At 36.6% G+C, this 17,583-nt stretch overlaps 2 protein-coding genes across 2 annotated transcripts in view; one reads left to right on the top strand and one right to left on the bottom strand.

The window, feature by feature from the left end:
• The first annotated feature begins 1,428 nt into the window (after window positions 1–1,428).
• On the top strand, window positions 1,429–5,546 carry LOC112042006 (small ribosomal subunit protein eS26). The gene is made up of 4 exons (XM_024075873.2): window positions 1,429–1,573; window positions 2,094–2,271; window positions 4,817–4,963; window positions 5,386–5,546. The coding sequence occupies exons 1-3, from the start codon at window positions 1,571–1,573 to the stop codon at window positions 4,957–4,959; spliced, it is 324 nt and encodes a 107-aa protein (XP_023931641.1). The 5' UTR covers window positions 1,429–1,570; the 3' UTR covers window positions 4,960–4,963; window positions 5,386–5,546.
• An 835-nt stretch (window positions 5,547–6,381) lies between these two features.
• The window catches only part of LOC106182025 (dynein axonemal heavy chain 7), a 32,301-nt gene continuing 21,099 nt past the window's right edge, over window positions 6,382–17,583 (bottom strand). The window contains exons 49-68 of the mRNA XM_087004033.1: window positions 17,221–17,424; window positions 16,865–17,007; window positions 16,282–16,648; window positions 15,823–15,986; window positions 15,384–15,537; window positions 14,976–15,167; window positions 14,220–14,765; window positions 13,623–13,868; window positions 13,280–13,372; window positions 12,981–13,157; window positions 12,608–12,769; window positions 12,266–12,466; window positions 11,933–12,094; window positions 11,314–11,502; window positions 10,877–11,014; window positions 9,103–9,333; window positions 8,220–8,372; window positions 7,815–7,992; window positions 7,473–7,576; window positions 6,382–7,244 (exon numbers count right to left, since the gene is read on the bottom strand). Of these exons, the coding sequence (XP_086860159.1) occupies window positions 7,038–7,244; window positions 7,473–7,576; window positions 7,815–7,992; window positions 8,220–8,372; window positions 9,103–9,333; window positions 10,877–11,014; window positions 11,314–11,502; window positions 11,933–12,094; window positions 12,266–12,466; window positions 12,608–12,769; window positions 12,981–13,157; window positions 13,280–13,372; window positions 13,623–13,868; window positions 14,220–14,765; window positions 14,976–15,167; window positions 15,384–15,537; window positions 15,823–15,986; window positions 16,282–16,648; window positions 16,865–17,007; window positions 17,221–17,424 (4,011 nt within the window). The 3' untranslated portion in view covers window positions 6,382–7,037. The remainder of the gene's footprint in view (window positions 7,245–7,472; window positions 7,577–7,814; window positions 7,993–8,219; window positions 8,373–9,102; window positions 9,334–10,876; window positions 11,015–11,313; window positions 11,503–11,932; window positions 12,095–12,265; window positions 12,467–12,607; window positions 12,770–12,980; window positions 13,158–13,279; window positions 13,373–13,622; window positions 13,869–14,219; window positions 14,766–14,975; window positions 15,168–15,383; window positions 15,538–15,822; window positions 15,987–16,281; window positions 16,649–16,864; window positions 17,008–17,220; window positions 17,425–17,583) is intronic.

Here is a 17,583-nt window from a genome sequence, read left to right as displayed (position 1 = left end):
CCCCTCCAAAAAATGGTGAATAGACACATTTATATTCACTGATATCTTATACCATAAACCAGAACAACAAAATGCCCCAGATTGGTTTGTTGGGTAAATGTCATTTCAATAAAATCTTTTTATAAAGACTTTTATGACATGATCGTTTCAACATGTTCGCTCGAAAAGAAGGAAGAAGTTTATTTTAGTGCGTTTTCAAATGAAACACGTCAGATTTCAGGTGCGGATCCAGGATAATTTGAAGCCGACCCCCCCCCCCCCCTCCCCCCCTTGGCGTGGGGTTCGGGGCCCGGTGAAGGACCCCGAAAATTTTAGGTATTTTAGAGGGCAAACGGTGCCATTTGATACGGTTTAGAACTATGATTCAGCTATTCAAAATTCTAATTTCAAGAGGGGACCATTGGTGTAATTTTTTTTTCAAAAATCGAAGGGAGGGTCAGGACCCCCCTGACACCCCCCAAATCTGCCACTGATATTGTCTGACTAATAGATGACCATATTACATGTAGGTGTTTTTCTTTTGCTCAACATTATTATTATTATTATTATTATTATTATTATTATTACTTGAATTTAATGTGAATGATGTAGGCCCTAACTATTATTTTTATCATTTTAACTGTTTTATTTATGCTTTCGTTTTTTTATTTTATTTCATTTCTAACAATGTTTTAAATCTCTGTTGCGAGTCCTATTTTGTCGTAAGTCATAATTTGCCAATTGATACGGAACTATAACGGCCAAACAACAAAGTATCAAAGTATCTTTTTTTTATGATTATAGAGCAAGATTTCGCATCGATTGCCTTTACATGAAACATGGCATGAAGGAAAATGACAAATGCCCGTTTACCTACTTTTCGCTCCAATACCACCAGCATAGTCACCTGTAATGACAGTTCCCTGAAGATGTAGGCTACTCGTGATATAAGACGAAATATCCGAGTCTCTGCATAACATCTAGCAGATCTACGTGAGTGTCCAGTATGGGATTTAATATTTTTTTCCTTTCGAACATCACAACTGGATATTCATAATTTGCATTTTGATAGGCCTACTTGTCGCTCTGAACAGTCCTATCTCACCCTGCTCCAACCTTTAGATCATGGAACTAGATTTAGGCTTACGTTTACTATAACAACTATCATTTATTTATTAATTCTCTACTCTTCTTCTACTTATTCACCTAAAAATCGTAACCTTTCCCTCTAAACCTTTAAAAAATCAGTTCAAAGGTAAAATTTCGTGTTCGTTGGGACCCCCCTTCTCCTCTCTTTTGTGCTCTAGTCCGAGTCTGAACAGTCAAAAAAGGAAAAACACTGACCGCAGACGACGTTTACAGTTAAAACCGACAATGTGCTTTCTGCTAGCAGAACTGTAGTAGACCTAAAATTAAATGTAGAGCCTATCGCTAGTAAGAGAAAGGATTGAAAAGGAACAATAAAACGATTGCTACAGAGAAACCAGATAAGATAGCCTACCCGTGCCCTGCGATTGCTTTAGAGAACCTTCAAAAAGTATGGGGCTTCCCGCACGAAACACATGGCTTTCTCTTCCGGTCTGCATTCAACATGGTGGGTAGGAAAGTTATGCATATCCAATAAAATGAACAATTTAGGGTATTAAACCATTTAATAAAATTAAATGCTATATTTACATTGACTTATGAAGTTATTGGAAGACTTAAATTTTTATATCTGAAAACTAAATTTACTTCATTATGTTATTATTTGAGACATTATCTACGACCATGTGTTTAGACTAGTATTAGAAGTAGTTGTACGCCATAGTAATAATTCAGTCACAATCTAGTTGCCAAGTATATCGTTATGCATGGGTTTACGGTGTCACATAGGTGCTTGGTGAGATTTTCACTAGTTATGAGATTCAATTTTTTCTACATTTATTTATGTGTACTGTTCAAATTGTGAAAATGTCTCCTATTATTGAGACTTGAATGGCAAAACAATACTGGTTAATATGGTATTGACTAAATTAAGGGTCAGTTTAGTCAAACCTTAGATACCCCAGGAAGAAAAAACTTCAATATCCAGCTTTCTCTGTAGAATAACCTCAAGAGTTCTTATTTTCCAGACCAAAAAAAGGCGTAATAACGGACGCAGCAAGAAAGGCAGGGGCCACACCAACCCTGTTCGCTGCACCAACTGTGCCCGCTGTGTGCCCAAAGACAAGGCCATCAAGAAGTTTGTGATTAGAAACATAGTGGAGGCAGCAGCTGTCCGTGATATTACTGATGCCAGTGTATATGAAGGTAATTGAGATGTGAAACAAGATCAAAGACACTTAATTAACGATGGCAATAATACTGGCCAAGAAGAACTACTCGCTAACATGGCTGTTGACCGACTGACAAACAAATCGTGGTGACTAGTTAAGTTGTATAAGGGCCATTCCGTGGTATTTGTGTCCTGGGCATAAAATTTTCAAATGTACAAAAATCAATCAAAAGTTGCATTTTCTGAAAGAAGAGACTTCAGGGGATAAGAATTTGTAAAAGATTTACCTGTATTTTTTGAATTCATGATTTTATAGCGCGTTAAACTTGAAAAATGTGAAAATTAGCATTACGGACGGAATTTTTTATTTTTTGCATATAACACTCAAAATAAATTTTAATCAATATCTTTCAATTGAGACATAAATTACAGCAATTCCTTGAGGTAAACACATAAAAAATCAAGTGAAATTTTTAAAAAATAGTTAATTAATCATTAATCCAAAGTCGTTTTTTCCGTCCGTAATGATTTGGGCTCTTTTTTTTAAGTTTTTTTAAAGACTACTTGGCAAAAAAAATTTTCCTTTCATATTCTCCTCACACTAGTCCTATGTTTACCAAATATCCAAAAAAAATGTTTTAAACATGTTTGATGACAAATTAATTTCATAATAAAAAATCATTACGGATGGAAAATTAGCATTACGGACGGAAAGGCATTGCTACCTGGCTATAACATTTCTACTGAGTGGTTTCATGTGGCATTTGAATTGCACCTTAAGGATCACTTATGATCATGGCTTCTCCTGGATATTTTCAGTTACTAGTACTTTGATTGCAATTTGAAGATAAAATGTGCTTCTGATCACTTACCTGTCATATACATGTTGCATGCATCTGGGAGATGAGCAGTTAAGATAATTACTGACCGCGAGTAATCAAAGATGACTAGAGGCCAGGCTTTTGTTTTGGCAACATAACACTTAAATCCTATGTCCTGGTTCAGAGATTAACAGTAAAGATGAGCAAAGGACAAGTCAAAAACACTATTTGCCTTTCCTTCTCAAGAAGACAGCGTGGATTTCCAATGACCAAATTATCAAACTTTTACCATTCCCTGTGATGGACCAACGCCAGAGATACAAATTCTCTGTTGATCTTAATGTGTCAGAATAAAAACAAATTGTTTAAACTTTAGCATGAAAAAAAAAAAGACTTTTAATAGCTATTCTGAATGAGCATTCAACACAGCATTTTAAACAATGACTACGTATATCAGAACGCAAGGAATCTCTTATTCCTGAAAGTGTACACTGTAGTTGATTTTTGTAATTTGAAATAGCTCACAAAAATATTTGAGTTGACATCAAAAATAACTTTCTGTTATGTATGTATTTAGTAAATAGTTAACTTTAACCATGAATAAATGATTAATTGTACTTTTTTAATGGCTTCTGTGTAAGTTTTGCACTGTGGACAAATTTTCCGTCCGTAATTTTCCGTCCGTAATCTGACATGATTTTTTAAACTTCAAAATTTCATAACAAAAAAATTTTTTTTTCAATAACCTTTTACATTTCTAGTAACTAGAATAATGAAATTGTCATGTCAGTGCAGTTTTATCTTTAAAAAGCCACAAACAGAGCAGAGTTTTGAAGTTGAAGTTGATTAATAAAAATGCTTGTCCATTTCTTTCCGTCCGTAATGGTGATCAATAACCAATATTTCTCAAAAACTAATAATTGTTATTTCAAGTTTTTTGGTCACAAGTTTAGGCTTGCACTAATCAATATTCCTGCCAAATTTGAACAATGTATGTATTATAGTTTTTGTAGAATTTATTTTTAAAGTGTCAAAATTCCGTCCGTAATGCAAAACGAATACCACGGAATGCCCCATAAACAGCATTACTTAGTAATATGTTTTGCTTTTCTATCACCCTATTTTGTTTGGAGTGACCATTTCCCATTTTAACATGCAATTGGACTCGTTTTTTCAAGTGTATATTGCGGTGTATTATGCAATTTAGGGACACCCATTAATTAACATCATTCCAAATGGACACCCTAATCAGACAAAACGTTTTACTCATATTTACCTTGACATCTGCATATCACTAGGGGTGAAGATCATCATTTTTATTATTTTATCAAAAAGAGTACAAAAGGCATTAACCCCTCCTCCGCCCAAGCATACAGTTTGTAGATTTATGAAAATGACAATAAAATTGATGACCCTTGGTCTGTCAGATCAAGGTTAATACATAATGGAGGTGAAAGGAAAGGGGCATTTTGCAATACTGAGTACATAAAACTGATGTCCATAATGTTTTTACTTATTCTGGGTAGGAACTTAATTTCACCACGTTGTATAGAAAACAAGCATAAAATTTTACCAATTTAAATATTAACATTTTCCCCTTGGTAGTTTTCAGACCTTTAACAACCCCAGCTGTAAGGCCACCAAGCAATTTTTCCACTTTCTTCTTACAGCTTAAAATCATATTTAAGAAAAGAGTTTATTTCAACCCCACCATTTTCTAATAATCTTCTATTATAGTCAATGATTTCCTACATTTCAGTGTATCCCCTGCCTAAGCTGTACGCCAAGCTTCACTACTGTGTTAGCTGTGCTATTCACTCTAAGGTAGTGAGGAACAGATCCAGGGAGGCTAGGAAAGACAGAACACCTCCACCAAGGTTCAGGCCTGGCATGAGAGTTTGATCAGGTAGGTATAGGACAGAAATGGTTTTATAAGCAAAATAAACGACAATTTGATTTTCATGCCTGGTGGTTTTCTGCTGATGCGGCCCCAGACATTCTTGTTGTAGGCCACTGATTCATTTCTTCCTACTATACTTTATTAAATCATGCCTGCAGCTATCTGTGGGAGAGATGGTTAGTTTTTACTTCTGTGCCCTAGTTATTCTAAACAGATGACATTGGTGGCATTTGAACATGTCTAGTTTCTACAAATAATAACAAGTGAAAAACTGGTGGTGGGTCCCTTACATTCTATTTGAATATCTGTTACTTCTGTAGAGAGCTTTAATATCATGGTACTTGTGATAAAATTGTTAATTTCCGTATGTATTATGTTCAGTCATAGTGGTTTCTTTATTGTTTAAGATAATTTTCTTTATATTTCAGCGAGAAGTCTTGGCTTTTTACAAACAGTTAAGAACCATCATGGAACCAGCTGGTGAAAAACAGATAAATGTGAATATTTTTACAGACTGTTTGACATTTTAGTTCTGAAAGGATAAAAAGGAGTGTATTTCAGTGAAGAAATAAAAAAAGATACAGAAATATTATGGTATTTGTCAGTTATTTCAATTATTCTGTGTACTATGATTTGGTTTAATAAACAGCTAGGAAAATTAGCCTGATCATACAAACTGCCTTACTTTGAAATTATTTTAAAATAATTTTGTTTAAACTTTGCACTTAATTATTGGGTATTGAACAGTCAGTATTAAGTTTATAACAGATTTTACGAAATTTACACCAGAGAAAAATTTGATATAAGTCTGAGAAGCAGTATTAAAATATTTGCTTTCGATGCAGTTCTAATTATTATGATAAACTTGCCAAGTCCTCACTAATGAGGGGCTGAGGGGGTTCTGGTAGATGAGATTCCCCAGTATGCTTGCTAACCAGGTAAGCATACTCATGAAAAGTAAAAAGCTGGCATACAAAGGATTTAAAATTTGGGTTTAAGTGTCCACTGACAATAGAAAACGCCTGATTGCAATCGGGAAGCGTGTTTCAAATTTTTAGACCACCTGAATTGAGGTATTAACTACTGTAAAATGGCATATTGTAATCAGTTTTACGTCCTTGTGGGTTAGATTCGAAGCAATCTTTATCAGTGACCTTGCATGCTAAATTTCTCACCAATTTTTGACCGGCCGCTTGAAAAGATAAAATTCCTCTGGCTAACTTCAGCATAACATCTTTAAATGAGTGAAAAGGTGATTGAAAAGAAAAAGTTAAAATGTTGCACTTCTAAAAAACATTTACCACATAAGAGAAAGGAAGTAGAACTTAGAAGGCAGATTTGTTAAAATAAACCATTTTGCTTCCCAGTGTCATCTCAAGCTATTTCTTTCACATGAAACTGAAAATATGGCAATCACTATAAAATGTTTTCATAAAAATCTTTATTATAAAATGAGTAGACCACGCTATGTATACATAATCTTTAAGCAATAAACATACAATTATCTAGATTAATCAAAATAATGTCCAAAATAGAAAGTAACAGTATACACTTTGGCTACAATTTATTACTTGGGACGGAATGCGGTTAGTTGAATATTCACCCACAAAAACAGTTAAAACTATTCAAAACATTCATATTGTATAATACAAATTATGTACAAGTCTATCACAGTCAGTATTCCATTCTTTTGGCCATCATAACTGGTGTGCTTGCTAAGATCAAGGCACTGCAAAAATTCAATGGACAACTTTGTTGTGGGTGGAATCAGTTATAAATTGCAAATCACTTTTCAAGAACATCTGATATGTTTGTGAATATTTGGTGGTGTCAAGCAAAATGTGAAACAAAACAATAAAATATACTCACAATTTGCTCAAGGTCACTGTACAGTATAAATCTTGACATAAATATAGATATGAATGCAGTCAAATCACAAATATACAAACAATCCACTATGATTACTTATATTGTTTTTATTTGAGTCTGTATGTATGAGCTAAATCCTGTGAATAACCACAGCAAACACATCATCTGGTTGTCAATGTGCAGCAATAGTTCCAAAGAATTAACATATGTTTTAGTTGTCCAGCTGACAAAGCATGGCCACCCCCCTCATCACCCAGTGCTGGGGTGGCTTGTCAGAGGGCAGGGACATGAAGATGACAAAGTTTGTGGAGTGACCAGTAGTAGACAGGGTGCCTCTCCTCTCACTGGTCTTGTAGATAGGAGACTCGTAGCAGGGACGCTGTGGAACCTCACTTCTCTTCATGGGCTTCAGCCAAATCTGGAAGAAAATTGACATGGGCAATGATCAAATTTTACAAAATGCACGTCCTATTTTCACTTTCTTATTTAATACCCTTTATAACTTTATTGATGTATAGGGTGTACGTATCAGTTAGGATGAAATTCCGTCTTTTCTTCACCACTTCTTACACTTTCTAGATATGGCACAACATAAACTCTCACTATATGTTTCTCATCACACAATCTACTGGAAATTGATACTTACAATCGGCATGGCATCATGCAGGACCTTGGGCAAGGATTCTGCCAGTTTCTTTGTCTTTCTGTCCCACCTAGCACTGTCCAAGAACAGCCCATATACATACACACCTGGAGGGTGAAGAAGAACAGAATTCATAAATTTAGGGGTCAAAACAAGCATGAGGTTTTGCTTAGAAAAAGAAAAAAATGCTGTTGTTCACTGCATATGAAATTTTGGATTTATATCTCGCAGATTGAAAAAATATTAATATCTGCATTTAACAAAAAAAAAAAAAAAACACTGAAGGCAAAGAGTGTTCCTTTAATTTGAAAGAATGGTCATTTGAAAACTTGATTATCAGCTCACCGTCCTCTGGTGGTTCATCAGGGTGTTTGTCCTCCATGACCTCAAAGTCAAAGCCCAGTAAATCTATAGGAATAGTGTACTTCCTGGCATAGTTCTGTTGAGCTCCAGTCAAGAAGGCTTGTGTGAAGTAGAAACCTGACACCCAGAAGTTATTTGGGGCCCCCTGGTCATACCAGTCCTGGAATACCATACAGGTGATAGAGTGATTAGAGGGTATCAAATCATACAGTGTATGTGTTTCACCAGTAATTTAAAGTTGGGCATTAGTATTGAATGACTGTCAAATGCTCATCGACTTTTGTTTAAGTGGAACGGTAAAGTAATTCCTTCTCTGGTTCACTGGGATTAACTTAAGCCGATTGTAAGTGTAAAAAGACAAGACTGTTGCTGTAAAGTTTATCTTACCTGCAAAAACTTGAGTCTGGCCAAGAAATCATTGACATAGCTTCCCAGTGGTTTGAGAGATGGATAAGATTTCTTCATCCACATGCCTGGGATCTTGCCTTTTACAATACTCAGGTAGACTTCCTCCAAATCAGCTGACATCACAACCAATCCCTAGATACAAGAAATCAATGAAAAGTTTAGCACTGTCATGTAAACACATGTAAGTCTAATGTTAACGAGGGTTTCATTGGACTCCTTCCATAGAAGGTTTCATTGGGCTCCTTCCATATAAAGCGTACTTATACACACAATGGACAATAGAAGTGTCACCCCTACTGAACCAATACTTTGGGGAAGATAAATGACTGTGGAATGATTTGCTCCTGGTATAATTTTATCAAATTTCACAAAAAAACTAAATGTAGACCAGGCATTATAACTACTCAAGATCTACCTACTTTGATTATTGATTACTTGATTATTATTTGATTACTCTGATTCAGGGGGTGACACTTCTATTGCCCATGGTGTGTATAGTAAAGGGCTATTCAAGTGATGTCTAAAGTACTCTCCAGTGTTTTATGACAAAACCCTCCACAGCAATGTATAGATATTGTCCACAATTAAAGCTGGTCTAGGGCTCTGTGCTCTCAGACATGCTGAAAACATAAAAACAGCCAGACATTTGGACAATCAGTGATGAAAAAAATGTCTCAGACCAAAGGATTTTTTGCTTGACTTGCACTAAATTCAACATGACGTCTCTTAAAATTGCTGCAAGTTTCTTGGCATGACTGAACACAATTGTGTACCAGGCCGTGAAACTTTTATCAGTCATGATAAAGTTTGACCAATAGTTTCAGCATGCCAGTGCTGTAATGAAGTGTCTGTGTTTCTTTACCTTGATAGCCTTCCTAATGTTCTGCAGACTGGATCTGATAGTGATCAGTAATTTGTTAAACCTGACCATCTCTTGGACCAACACGGTGTTCATGCTCTGCTTGTAGGAGGTGGGGTACTTCCTTAATGCTGCCTCCGTGTCGAAGTTTGGTGGCAGTTTGTTTAAGATGTCCTCACAGACCTCGTCAACAACATCATCTGTGGACTTTCCACCACCAGAGGAAGCTTTAGCCTGTGAAGAAAAACAACATATGTACACCATTTGCTCTTTAAGTAAGTTTTTGTACTAAATATGACTTCATATAAAGTGTTAATAATTTTTAAATATTTTATACTCAGAGATGAAATGTATTTACAAATCAACAATTAAATCAAATTCCTGAAAATGCTAAAAAAAAAGACTTTTATACTGTATTAACAAAGACACTCATGTTCAAAAACCCATCTCAATGAAGTCATATCAATGTCAGTGAAATCATGCAAGTGTGTTTTCAAAACTCATGCATCTCATGCTTCAGGTCCAATCAAACCAATCATTCATTATGTAGAAGCCACAAGCAATGTGGAGGACAAGACAGGGACGCAGGGATTTGGAACAGAACACATGCTGGACAAGGACACAGGAATCGGGAACAGAGCACATGCTGGAGACATGCACTAGCTGGAATAGAAGGCAGGAAGACATGCATGCTAGCAACCTGGAATGGAGCTAGACTAACTAGACTAGATTAGATTAGAGAGCACACTTTTGAGGAATCTGTTGAATATGCTTTAAAAAGCTGTAGACCAGTTATTGGGTGGTATTTCTAAAATGGCACTATAAAATATTGTGGATTCCAGATACTATTCTACAACTTGCTCATTTTTTTACTAATCAGCTTGATTTATCATTTTTTTTACTAAGTGTCTAACCCAATAAAAGAGACAGAGAGGGCAATTTATGTAATTAGACAATTATGGCCATCTTTCGAGAGATTGCTGATTGAGAAGTACAAGGGTGTTAATTGAAAACTTACTATTAAGCCTTCTATGAAAAGATTTGCAATTTATAGCATTTGTTGAAAAAAAAAACAATAACACTATGAACTACTTGATAATATGGCATATCAATGATATCTATCAATGGTCCTCTATGGTTCTAGTCATCTTTTCTACACTAGCTGTGCCTGCTAGTTATGTAGAATCATTTGATAACTAGCACAAGACTACATGTATCTGTGAAAGCTGGAAGAAGATATGGGTGTAAGGATGGCAGTAGGATATTTAGGCTGCTGGCACTAGTACCACATCCTGGCTTACCCTTTTCTGTAGCCATCACCAGATGAATGGCAGGGAAGAGGAACAAGTTGTTTATTAGTTAAAAAAAAAACAATATCAGAATATTGTCAAGTTGTGATTGGACAGTATTAGTATCTGTTTGTAACTTGTATTGTAAAACAAACATTAAACATGTAACACATAGAAGACATATTGCAATTAAAAAACAAAAAAATTAGAATATTTCTACTTTTCTTTTGAACTGTAACACACTGATACTTTTGTACAAACCTAATTGACTCCAAGTTTATCTTAATACAGTAACTTTTGGAATTTAATACATATTAGAATTATAAAAAAAGGATTGCTTGCCACCCCACCCCCTCTAAAATAATATTGCTAATAAGTAATGATAAATTTAGTGAGCACGGTCTCTAATCTAAAACCACTAATGTACTTATTTATTTGAGTAGAGTTATCTATTGTTATCAACACTTTATTTAATAGCTAGTCATTACCTGTGTCAGCAGAATGTTGTCAAACAGAAGGTTGGTTTCCTTCTGGTCCTTAGTGATATCAGCATTAGAATTCATTCCAAAGGCTTCCGGGGATGGGTTCAAGGGGAAACCCTTAGTGTACTCAATGTAACTCTCGTACTGAAATAAACACAAACACATTGCTGAGAACTCATGGATGCATGTTCAAGTGTAACACAACACATTGCTGAGAACTCATAGATGTTCAAGTGTTGAAAAGTTACAACCCCAAGCCACCATTTCTATAATACAAATTATCAAAATGCTTTATTTATACAAATTTTAATTTAAAAAAGTTATCCTGAACAAGCATGAAAGACAAGTAAATGTGTTAAAAATACATTAATTTAAAATCTTTCTTTTTTCTAATACAACACATGAATCTCAAACAGTATGATGTGTGTCTCTGTTATACATACATCACCCTCAGGTGGAATTAAAAATGATCCATCAGGTCCATCCAGCTTGAAGTTTTCGTCATTGATGATCTCAGGCGTGTAGAACCTGTTCAGGATACAGGTGAGAGTACGTCTGTCCTTGTCATCAGTCACACGGCCGCCATAGTTACACTCTCCAGTCAGGTAACGAATAGCATCATATTGGATGTCCTAGATACAAACACACAAAACAGCCTTTTAATTTTTAGAGGAAGCAAGAGATTTAAAAAAAAGTTTTTATCTTACTGCCATATCTCTTTTTAATAGCAAACAAAGTATATTAGTTGATGGTTAAGAACTTTTTCTTTTAGCGGCAGTCTTATTTCATTTCTTTTCTCTCACCTGAAGTAGTAACTTAATGTCCCGTTTGAATGTATTTTATGACACACACACACAAGCGCACACACACTAACTGATTTAACCTTTATTTACATTTATTATTGTTATAAACCGTGATCCTGTTAACATGTTAACCGTGACATTAACTTTCAAGATAACATAGCTGGAACTTCTACAAATACATATATCTGAATATCACATATCAAAACAAACTAACCAATACTGTGCAATACTGACAGATGACTACAGTACAAATACTCACATCATACTGGTTCAAGAACATAGCCAACTGCATAACACTAATTCTCAGGTCAGTTTCATTGAACTCGTATGGAATGTTCCAACCAAGGGGACCAAACTTCCTCCTCTCCTGCACCAAGGCATGGAAGAAGCACAGGCCGTACAGGAGTTTCTTGAAAGCCGACTGGGAATGGAACAAAAATAAATCATCATTATTTAGAACAAGAAAATGTATCCTCAGTTTGCCCTCCGGGGTGATAACACATAAAGACAGCACACAAACATAGTTGCATTTAAAGATTAGTGTCTTCACAAAATTAGATATTCAGTCTTCTGCATCAAGTCAAACACCAACCTGGTTTTTGACTCCACCAAAGAATTCTGGATCTGAGATGGGGTCGCTGCCATAGGATCTGATGACATTGAAACGGATCCCCTTTGGTGGTTCATTGGTCATCTTGACACCATTTTGCAGGATGGACACTGGGAAATCATTGGATGGGTAGCTAGTCAGCCACATCCTAAAGTCTGGGTGAGTCTCATCTGGGTTAAACTCCTAGGATTGATATTAAGAGAATGAACATACATGAGCCCATATATCTTATTATAAACAATAGGCCTATAATTACCAATATATGTGGAAGTATATAAACAGATTTTTTATATCAAAAATTTGGACAATAACTAGCATTCTTACCTCACAAATCTTCTCCAGTGTAGGCATCCATGAAGAGGACAAGTGACAGTTTTGGAGCAGGACCCATGTCCCTTCTTTTTTGCCTTTATCTATCAGCCTGATAGCAATGGGGCCCTGGCCCTGACCTAGGGAGAGAGACTCAAACTTTGCACCACCAAAACCCTGGAAGAAAAAAATATGCACATAATACTTCAAACTATCTTCACTTTTATAACAAATGTAAAAAATATGGCAAATAATAAACGAAAGCAACATGTTTCTGAAAACTTGATGGTTAATAGCAAACTTGGGCAGTACAGCATGTAGTAACTAACCAGGAGACACTACAAACAACAGAGATGTATAAAGGCAAATGTTGTAGACATTTACATACCTGATCATCAGCAAACTTGAGCAGTGCAGCTGTGGGATCTGCACCAGGAGACAGTACAAACAACAGAGGGGCACAGCAGTTACTGTCACCATAAGCCTTGGGAAGGTCAAATGGTGGAGGCTCTATGTACTTCTTCCCAATCTTTTCTGTCACAAAACTCTGGACTGCTGGGACAATCTAAGGAAACAGACAGTTTGAATACATCAAAACAATTTCAAAACTTCACATGGCAGCCATTTTCCTCTATCAGTTGAACATTTTTAGTTGTTTTCAGAGTGAAACTGAATCAAAAAGCTTACCTTGTCCGGCCTTAGACAGCGGAGAACCAGCATTTTCTGGAAAGTGTTCAGTTTTTCATTGGAATCCCCAGGCAAAGGCTCTTTATTGGGTTCCTAGAAATATGAAAAGCAAGTATGAAATATATATCTTAGCTTAAAATCATACTGTGATATTCAAAATTGAAGCTTTCTACAAATACCTGCCACAAAAACATTCAGAAGACATAGAATATACCAGCACATTATTTAGACAGCAGTTACATAGGATACATAAAACTATATTATTATACCCCAGTAACAACATTTAATAACACACTTTATATAAATACCAATGAGATATACTGACTATAATCAATATACCCACCAAACTGTCATAAATGGTTTTCCACTGGTCTTTATATGTGATGAACTTCTGTCGGAGTCCTTTGAAGTGAGGCAGGTCATCCAGACGACAGAATTCATCCCAGGACTTGATCGGCAGCCAGGTGGAGGGGTTACTATGGGGGTTGTCCAGTCCCACGCCTCCAGTCAGCAGGAACCTCCACTCCTCCTCGTCTATCTCTTTGTCATGCTTCAACATGTTCACACACAGCAAGAATGAGAACAGCAGCTAGAAATTGAAATAAAAATATATGTATCTAGCAATTTCAAAGGGGGGTTCTTTTGAGAACAAGTATAGACTTCTGTACAGTGAAATTTACATTTCTTTCATTAGTAAGTATAGAAACTAGACCAAGATTTGATTCAGAGGGGGCTTAAAGGGCAGTTCATTTTAACCTCCCCCAAACCTATGGCCCAGACCATCAGTTTATTTTTCTCAATCAAACATTTTGCTTTGCACACACTATTAACAATGTGGTTTAAATTCATGTTTCATGTTCTTCCATCTTTCTGAATGCCCTGAGGATCAAGACTAAGCTCTTCATGTCAGAGAGACTTAACAGAATAATAATCTTCCTACCTTGTCCTTTTCAAACAGAGATCTGCAGATGTTGCAATACAAGCTATAAGTGAAGTGGTTCTTCAGGTTCAGCAGCCTAGTGTCCAGATCCTCAGACTTCTCTGCATTGTCAATGGACAGTATGAAGAGGTTGATGAACCAGGTTAGAGAGTACTGGTACATAGGCTCTATGTTGGCCAGGTCAGCAATGGAGAAGAACAGGATGGTGGAATGCACAGCAATGGGAGTGTAGCCCATACGTGTCTTGTCAATCTTCTGCTCAGTTTCCTCAGCAATGGCCTGTTTCTCCGAGATCTCATTGGCCAGGACCTTGGAGGAGGACAGCACTTTAATGGCCGTCTCATCCTCAAGGATGTTGCCCTCTGATGTAGACAGGACCATCAGGATTTTGTCCTCAATTTCTTTGAGCAGCCTTTTGTTCTCTGCGCTCTGTAGAATGAGTGCATTCTTCTCCTCCTCCAGCTCTGGTCTCTCTCTGGCTACCACAATACCCAGTAGCTGGTCCTGAAGACCCTCTGGGGTGATCATAAAGTTCAACAAGGTCACCTGAAGGAAAGTGGGGCAGAGTTCAAACAAAATGTAGTTATAAGCTCGATTTAATATGAATTGATGATCTATGCCATTTTATGCCATGCAAAAAATGCAAAAAAAAACCCAGCAACTTTCATACCAAAGAAAATCATTTTAGGAAAAAAACACAGGATATCCATAATCTATGAAATTTTAAGCAAAAAATGTCTTTTTTTTTCTACGAACCTTGACAGAGGTCTCAGGCAAGTAATGTGGATTCCTCAGCTTGGTGGTCATATAAAACCTGAAGTCATGTGAGTACTCTATCGTACTGTCTCCCAGCTTTATACACAGACTACCACCCTGCTTGAATGTCTGCTTCAATAACAGGGGCTCCAACATTGGATCTATTTCTTCAAGTACATTCTCCAGCAGTACCTGTTGGATACATGAAAGATATATCAGTGTCCTGGAAAATGGTTAATCTTAATGACATATCTGCAAACATCTCACTTCTTAATTAACAAGTGTTAATTGACTTAACTTACCTGACCCGATAGACCATACCATGACATATATGTCTTTTTGCATAGACCACTGTTTATTTAAAAGCCTTACTTAAATTTCTATTCTGATGTCAATTCATACACTTACTGGAGTTCCAAACTGTATAGCATTCTCCAGGGACCTGACAAAGTCACTATCACTGAGTTTGATAACAGCCAACTGGTTTGCTTTCTCCATGTTCTTGATCCACTTATTGGCCTGGCCCTGGGGATCTATCATGAGGGGCCAACGACGAGCATTACTGAAAAAATAAATGATCAGTTACTGACTTCTCAAAAACAACTTTACAATGATAATTTGTTCAGGCATAAAACTGCTGCCACACCTATGAGAAGCACCAAATAGCCTCAAAAGCCGAAAGTTTAAGGTATAATAATATCAGCTTTAAGGTATAATAATAAAAAAGAGCAGAAAAACATAAAGAATAACAGCTATTAAAAACTGACTTTATGTCAACAACGTACAGTGAGTTATTTACTACACTTTTTTTCCCATTCACATGAAAACTCAATCATGTATAATGTACCTGATAATGATACCATTTTCCACAGAGAAGTTGTCAGTGGGCAGACCACAGATGTTCCATGACCTGATGGCCACTGGGTCTCCCAGAGTAGTGACCAGGGAGAACACTGGGGAACATGGAATATTCTTACTGACCACACTATTCTGCCACGTCTTGGCTTGTTCCTAGGAAAAACACCACAAATGTGTACTCAGTGCACACTTAACAGGATCTTGATGTTTAAATGCGCTGCCTTTATTCCACTTAATTAAGACATTAAGTGTGATCCATATGAAATTTTGGTGGTCTTGTAGCATACAAGGACATGTACACAAATTTATGTTTATACAAAGATACATATGTGCATGCACGCACGCACGCACACGCACGCACACGCACACGCACACACACACACACACACATATCATTGCCATCCTCTATTTGAAACTAAATTGCCATCCTACATTCCAGGTAACCTACCTGTCTGAATGATGAAGTGAAAGCTCCCAGATAGGCCACCAAGCCAGAAGAGACCAGTACATCTCCAGTCAGGTTGATATACTTAATGCCAAGTTCTTCAGCAGACTGGCTCCATCTGTCCTTCTCACCACCTAGACCTCCAATCAACTGCTCAGCCCTCTCCAGTTTCTTCTCACAGAGATCCACCTGGTTCTCCAAGTCCACCTTCTTCTGTTTGTTGTGCTCTAACTGCTCTGTCAGTCTAGCCAGCTTGTCCTGGACTTCTTTCAGTGCTGCCCTCTTTTTCTCCAGTGCAGCCATGGCAACTGCTAGCTCAGCATTAGCCTTCTTAAGGGCTTCTTTCTTGGGTGCCACCACCTTAGCCACCCTGAAGAGAAAGGTATTAAATTATATATAAAAAAACAAACACTTCTTTTATCAGGAAATCAGAGGAAACTAGAACTTTTATGAAAACTATTTCCAGAAACACAAAATTTTCAACACAATTATTTCCCAATATTTAAATGCAATTGAGCATCAAAGAATAAACTTCTCATCAAGGCTTTGAATAGCTGAGTGCTGTAAAAAAAAAAAAGAGACTTACTTGTCATAGGATTCCATAGCTCTAACCCACTTGCAGAGACCCTCAGCTGCAGTGGAGGCAGTCTTGATCTTCTCAGGAACAAAGTCAGGATTGGTGACATATTTCTCCCTGATAATCTTGATCACTGCTGGGGGTATGTTGTCCTGGAAGACAGAGAAAAACATGCAAAAAATATCAACCTTTTGCTTTTGAGAAATAGTAAAGTAATAGCGGGTATACAATTTCTAAATATATCTCAAAATATTAACAAATAAGCAAACAAATAAGTAAATAATTGCTCTCAGTAATGTGTCAATTGTGATGTAATTTTGCTTGCTCACAAAACACAAGTTAAACAATTTCCAAAGCAAAGTTACCTTGTCATAAGAATGCAGGGATTCCAGGAACTTCATGTCACCCAACAGTTTCTTAGACGGTCCCCAGTAATCCTCTATCTTCTTGCCTGACCCTGAGGGGTCTGGTATACGTTCTGGTTTGATTCCTTTTAGTACACAGATAGACTCCATAACAAGCTTGACACCATATGGAGGGCTCTTCATAGATTTCACCAGGGTGATGTCCTGCATTAAATTAAATAAATTAAGTAAATTAAATAGATTGTTAATCCAGGCAAAAGATGCAGTACAGTAATCAGCACAGGAACATTACTTGCTTGAAAATTCTACCCTTTTTTCTGAGCAGATTTTTTTAACAAATAAAAGATGAGCGCCACATGTAAT

The sequence above is a fragment of the Lingula anatina genome, chromosome 2 (assembly GCF_051362555.1).
Source record: "Lingula anatina isolate TDL-2025a chromosome 2, LinAna3.0, whole genome shotgun sequence".
Lineage (NCBI taxonomy): Eukaryota > Metazoa > Brachiopoda > Lingulata > Lingulida > Lingulidae > Lingula > Lingula anatina.
Note: the sequence above shows the minus strand (reverse complement) of the source record. Positions and strands in the feature narration are given on the sequence as shown.

Coding starts and splice junctions, on each gene's coding strand:
- LOC112042006 (XM_024075873.2), top strand. Junction 2,272..4,816: donor TGATGCCAGTGTATATGAAG/GTAATTGAGATG, acceptor CCTACATTTCAG/TGTATCCCCTGCCTAAGCTG.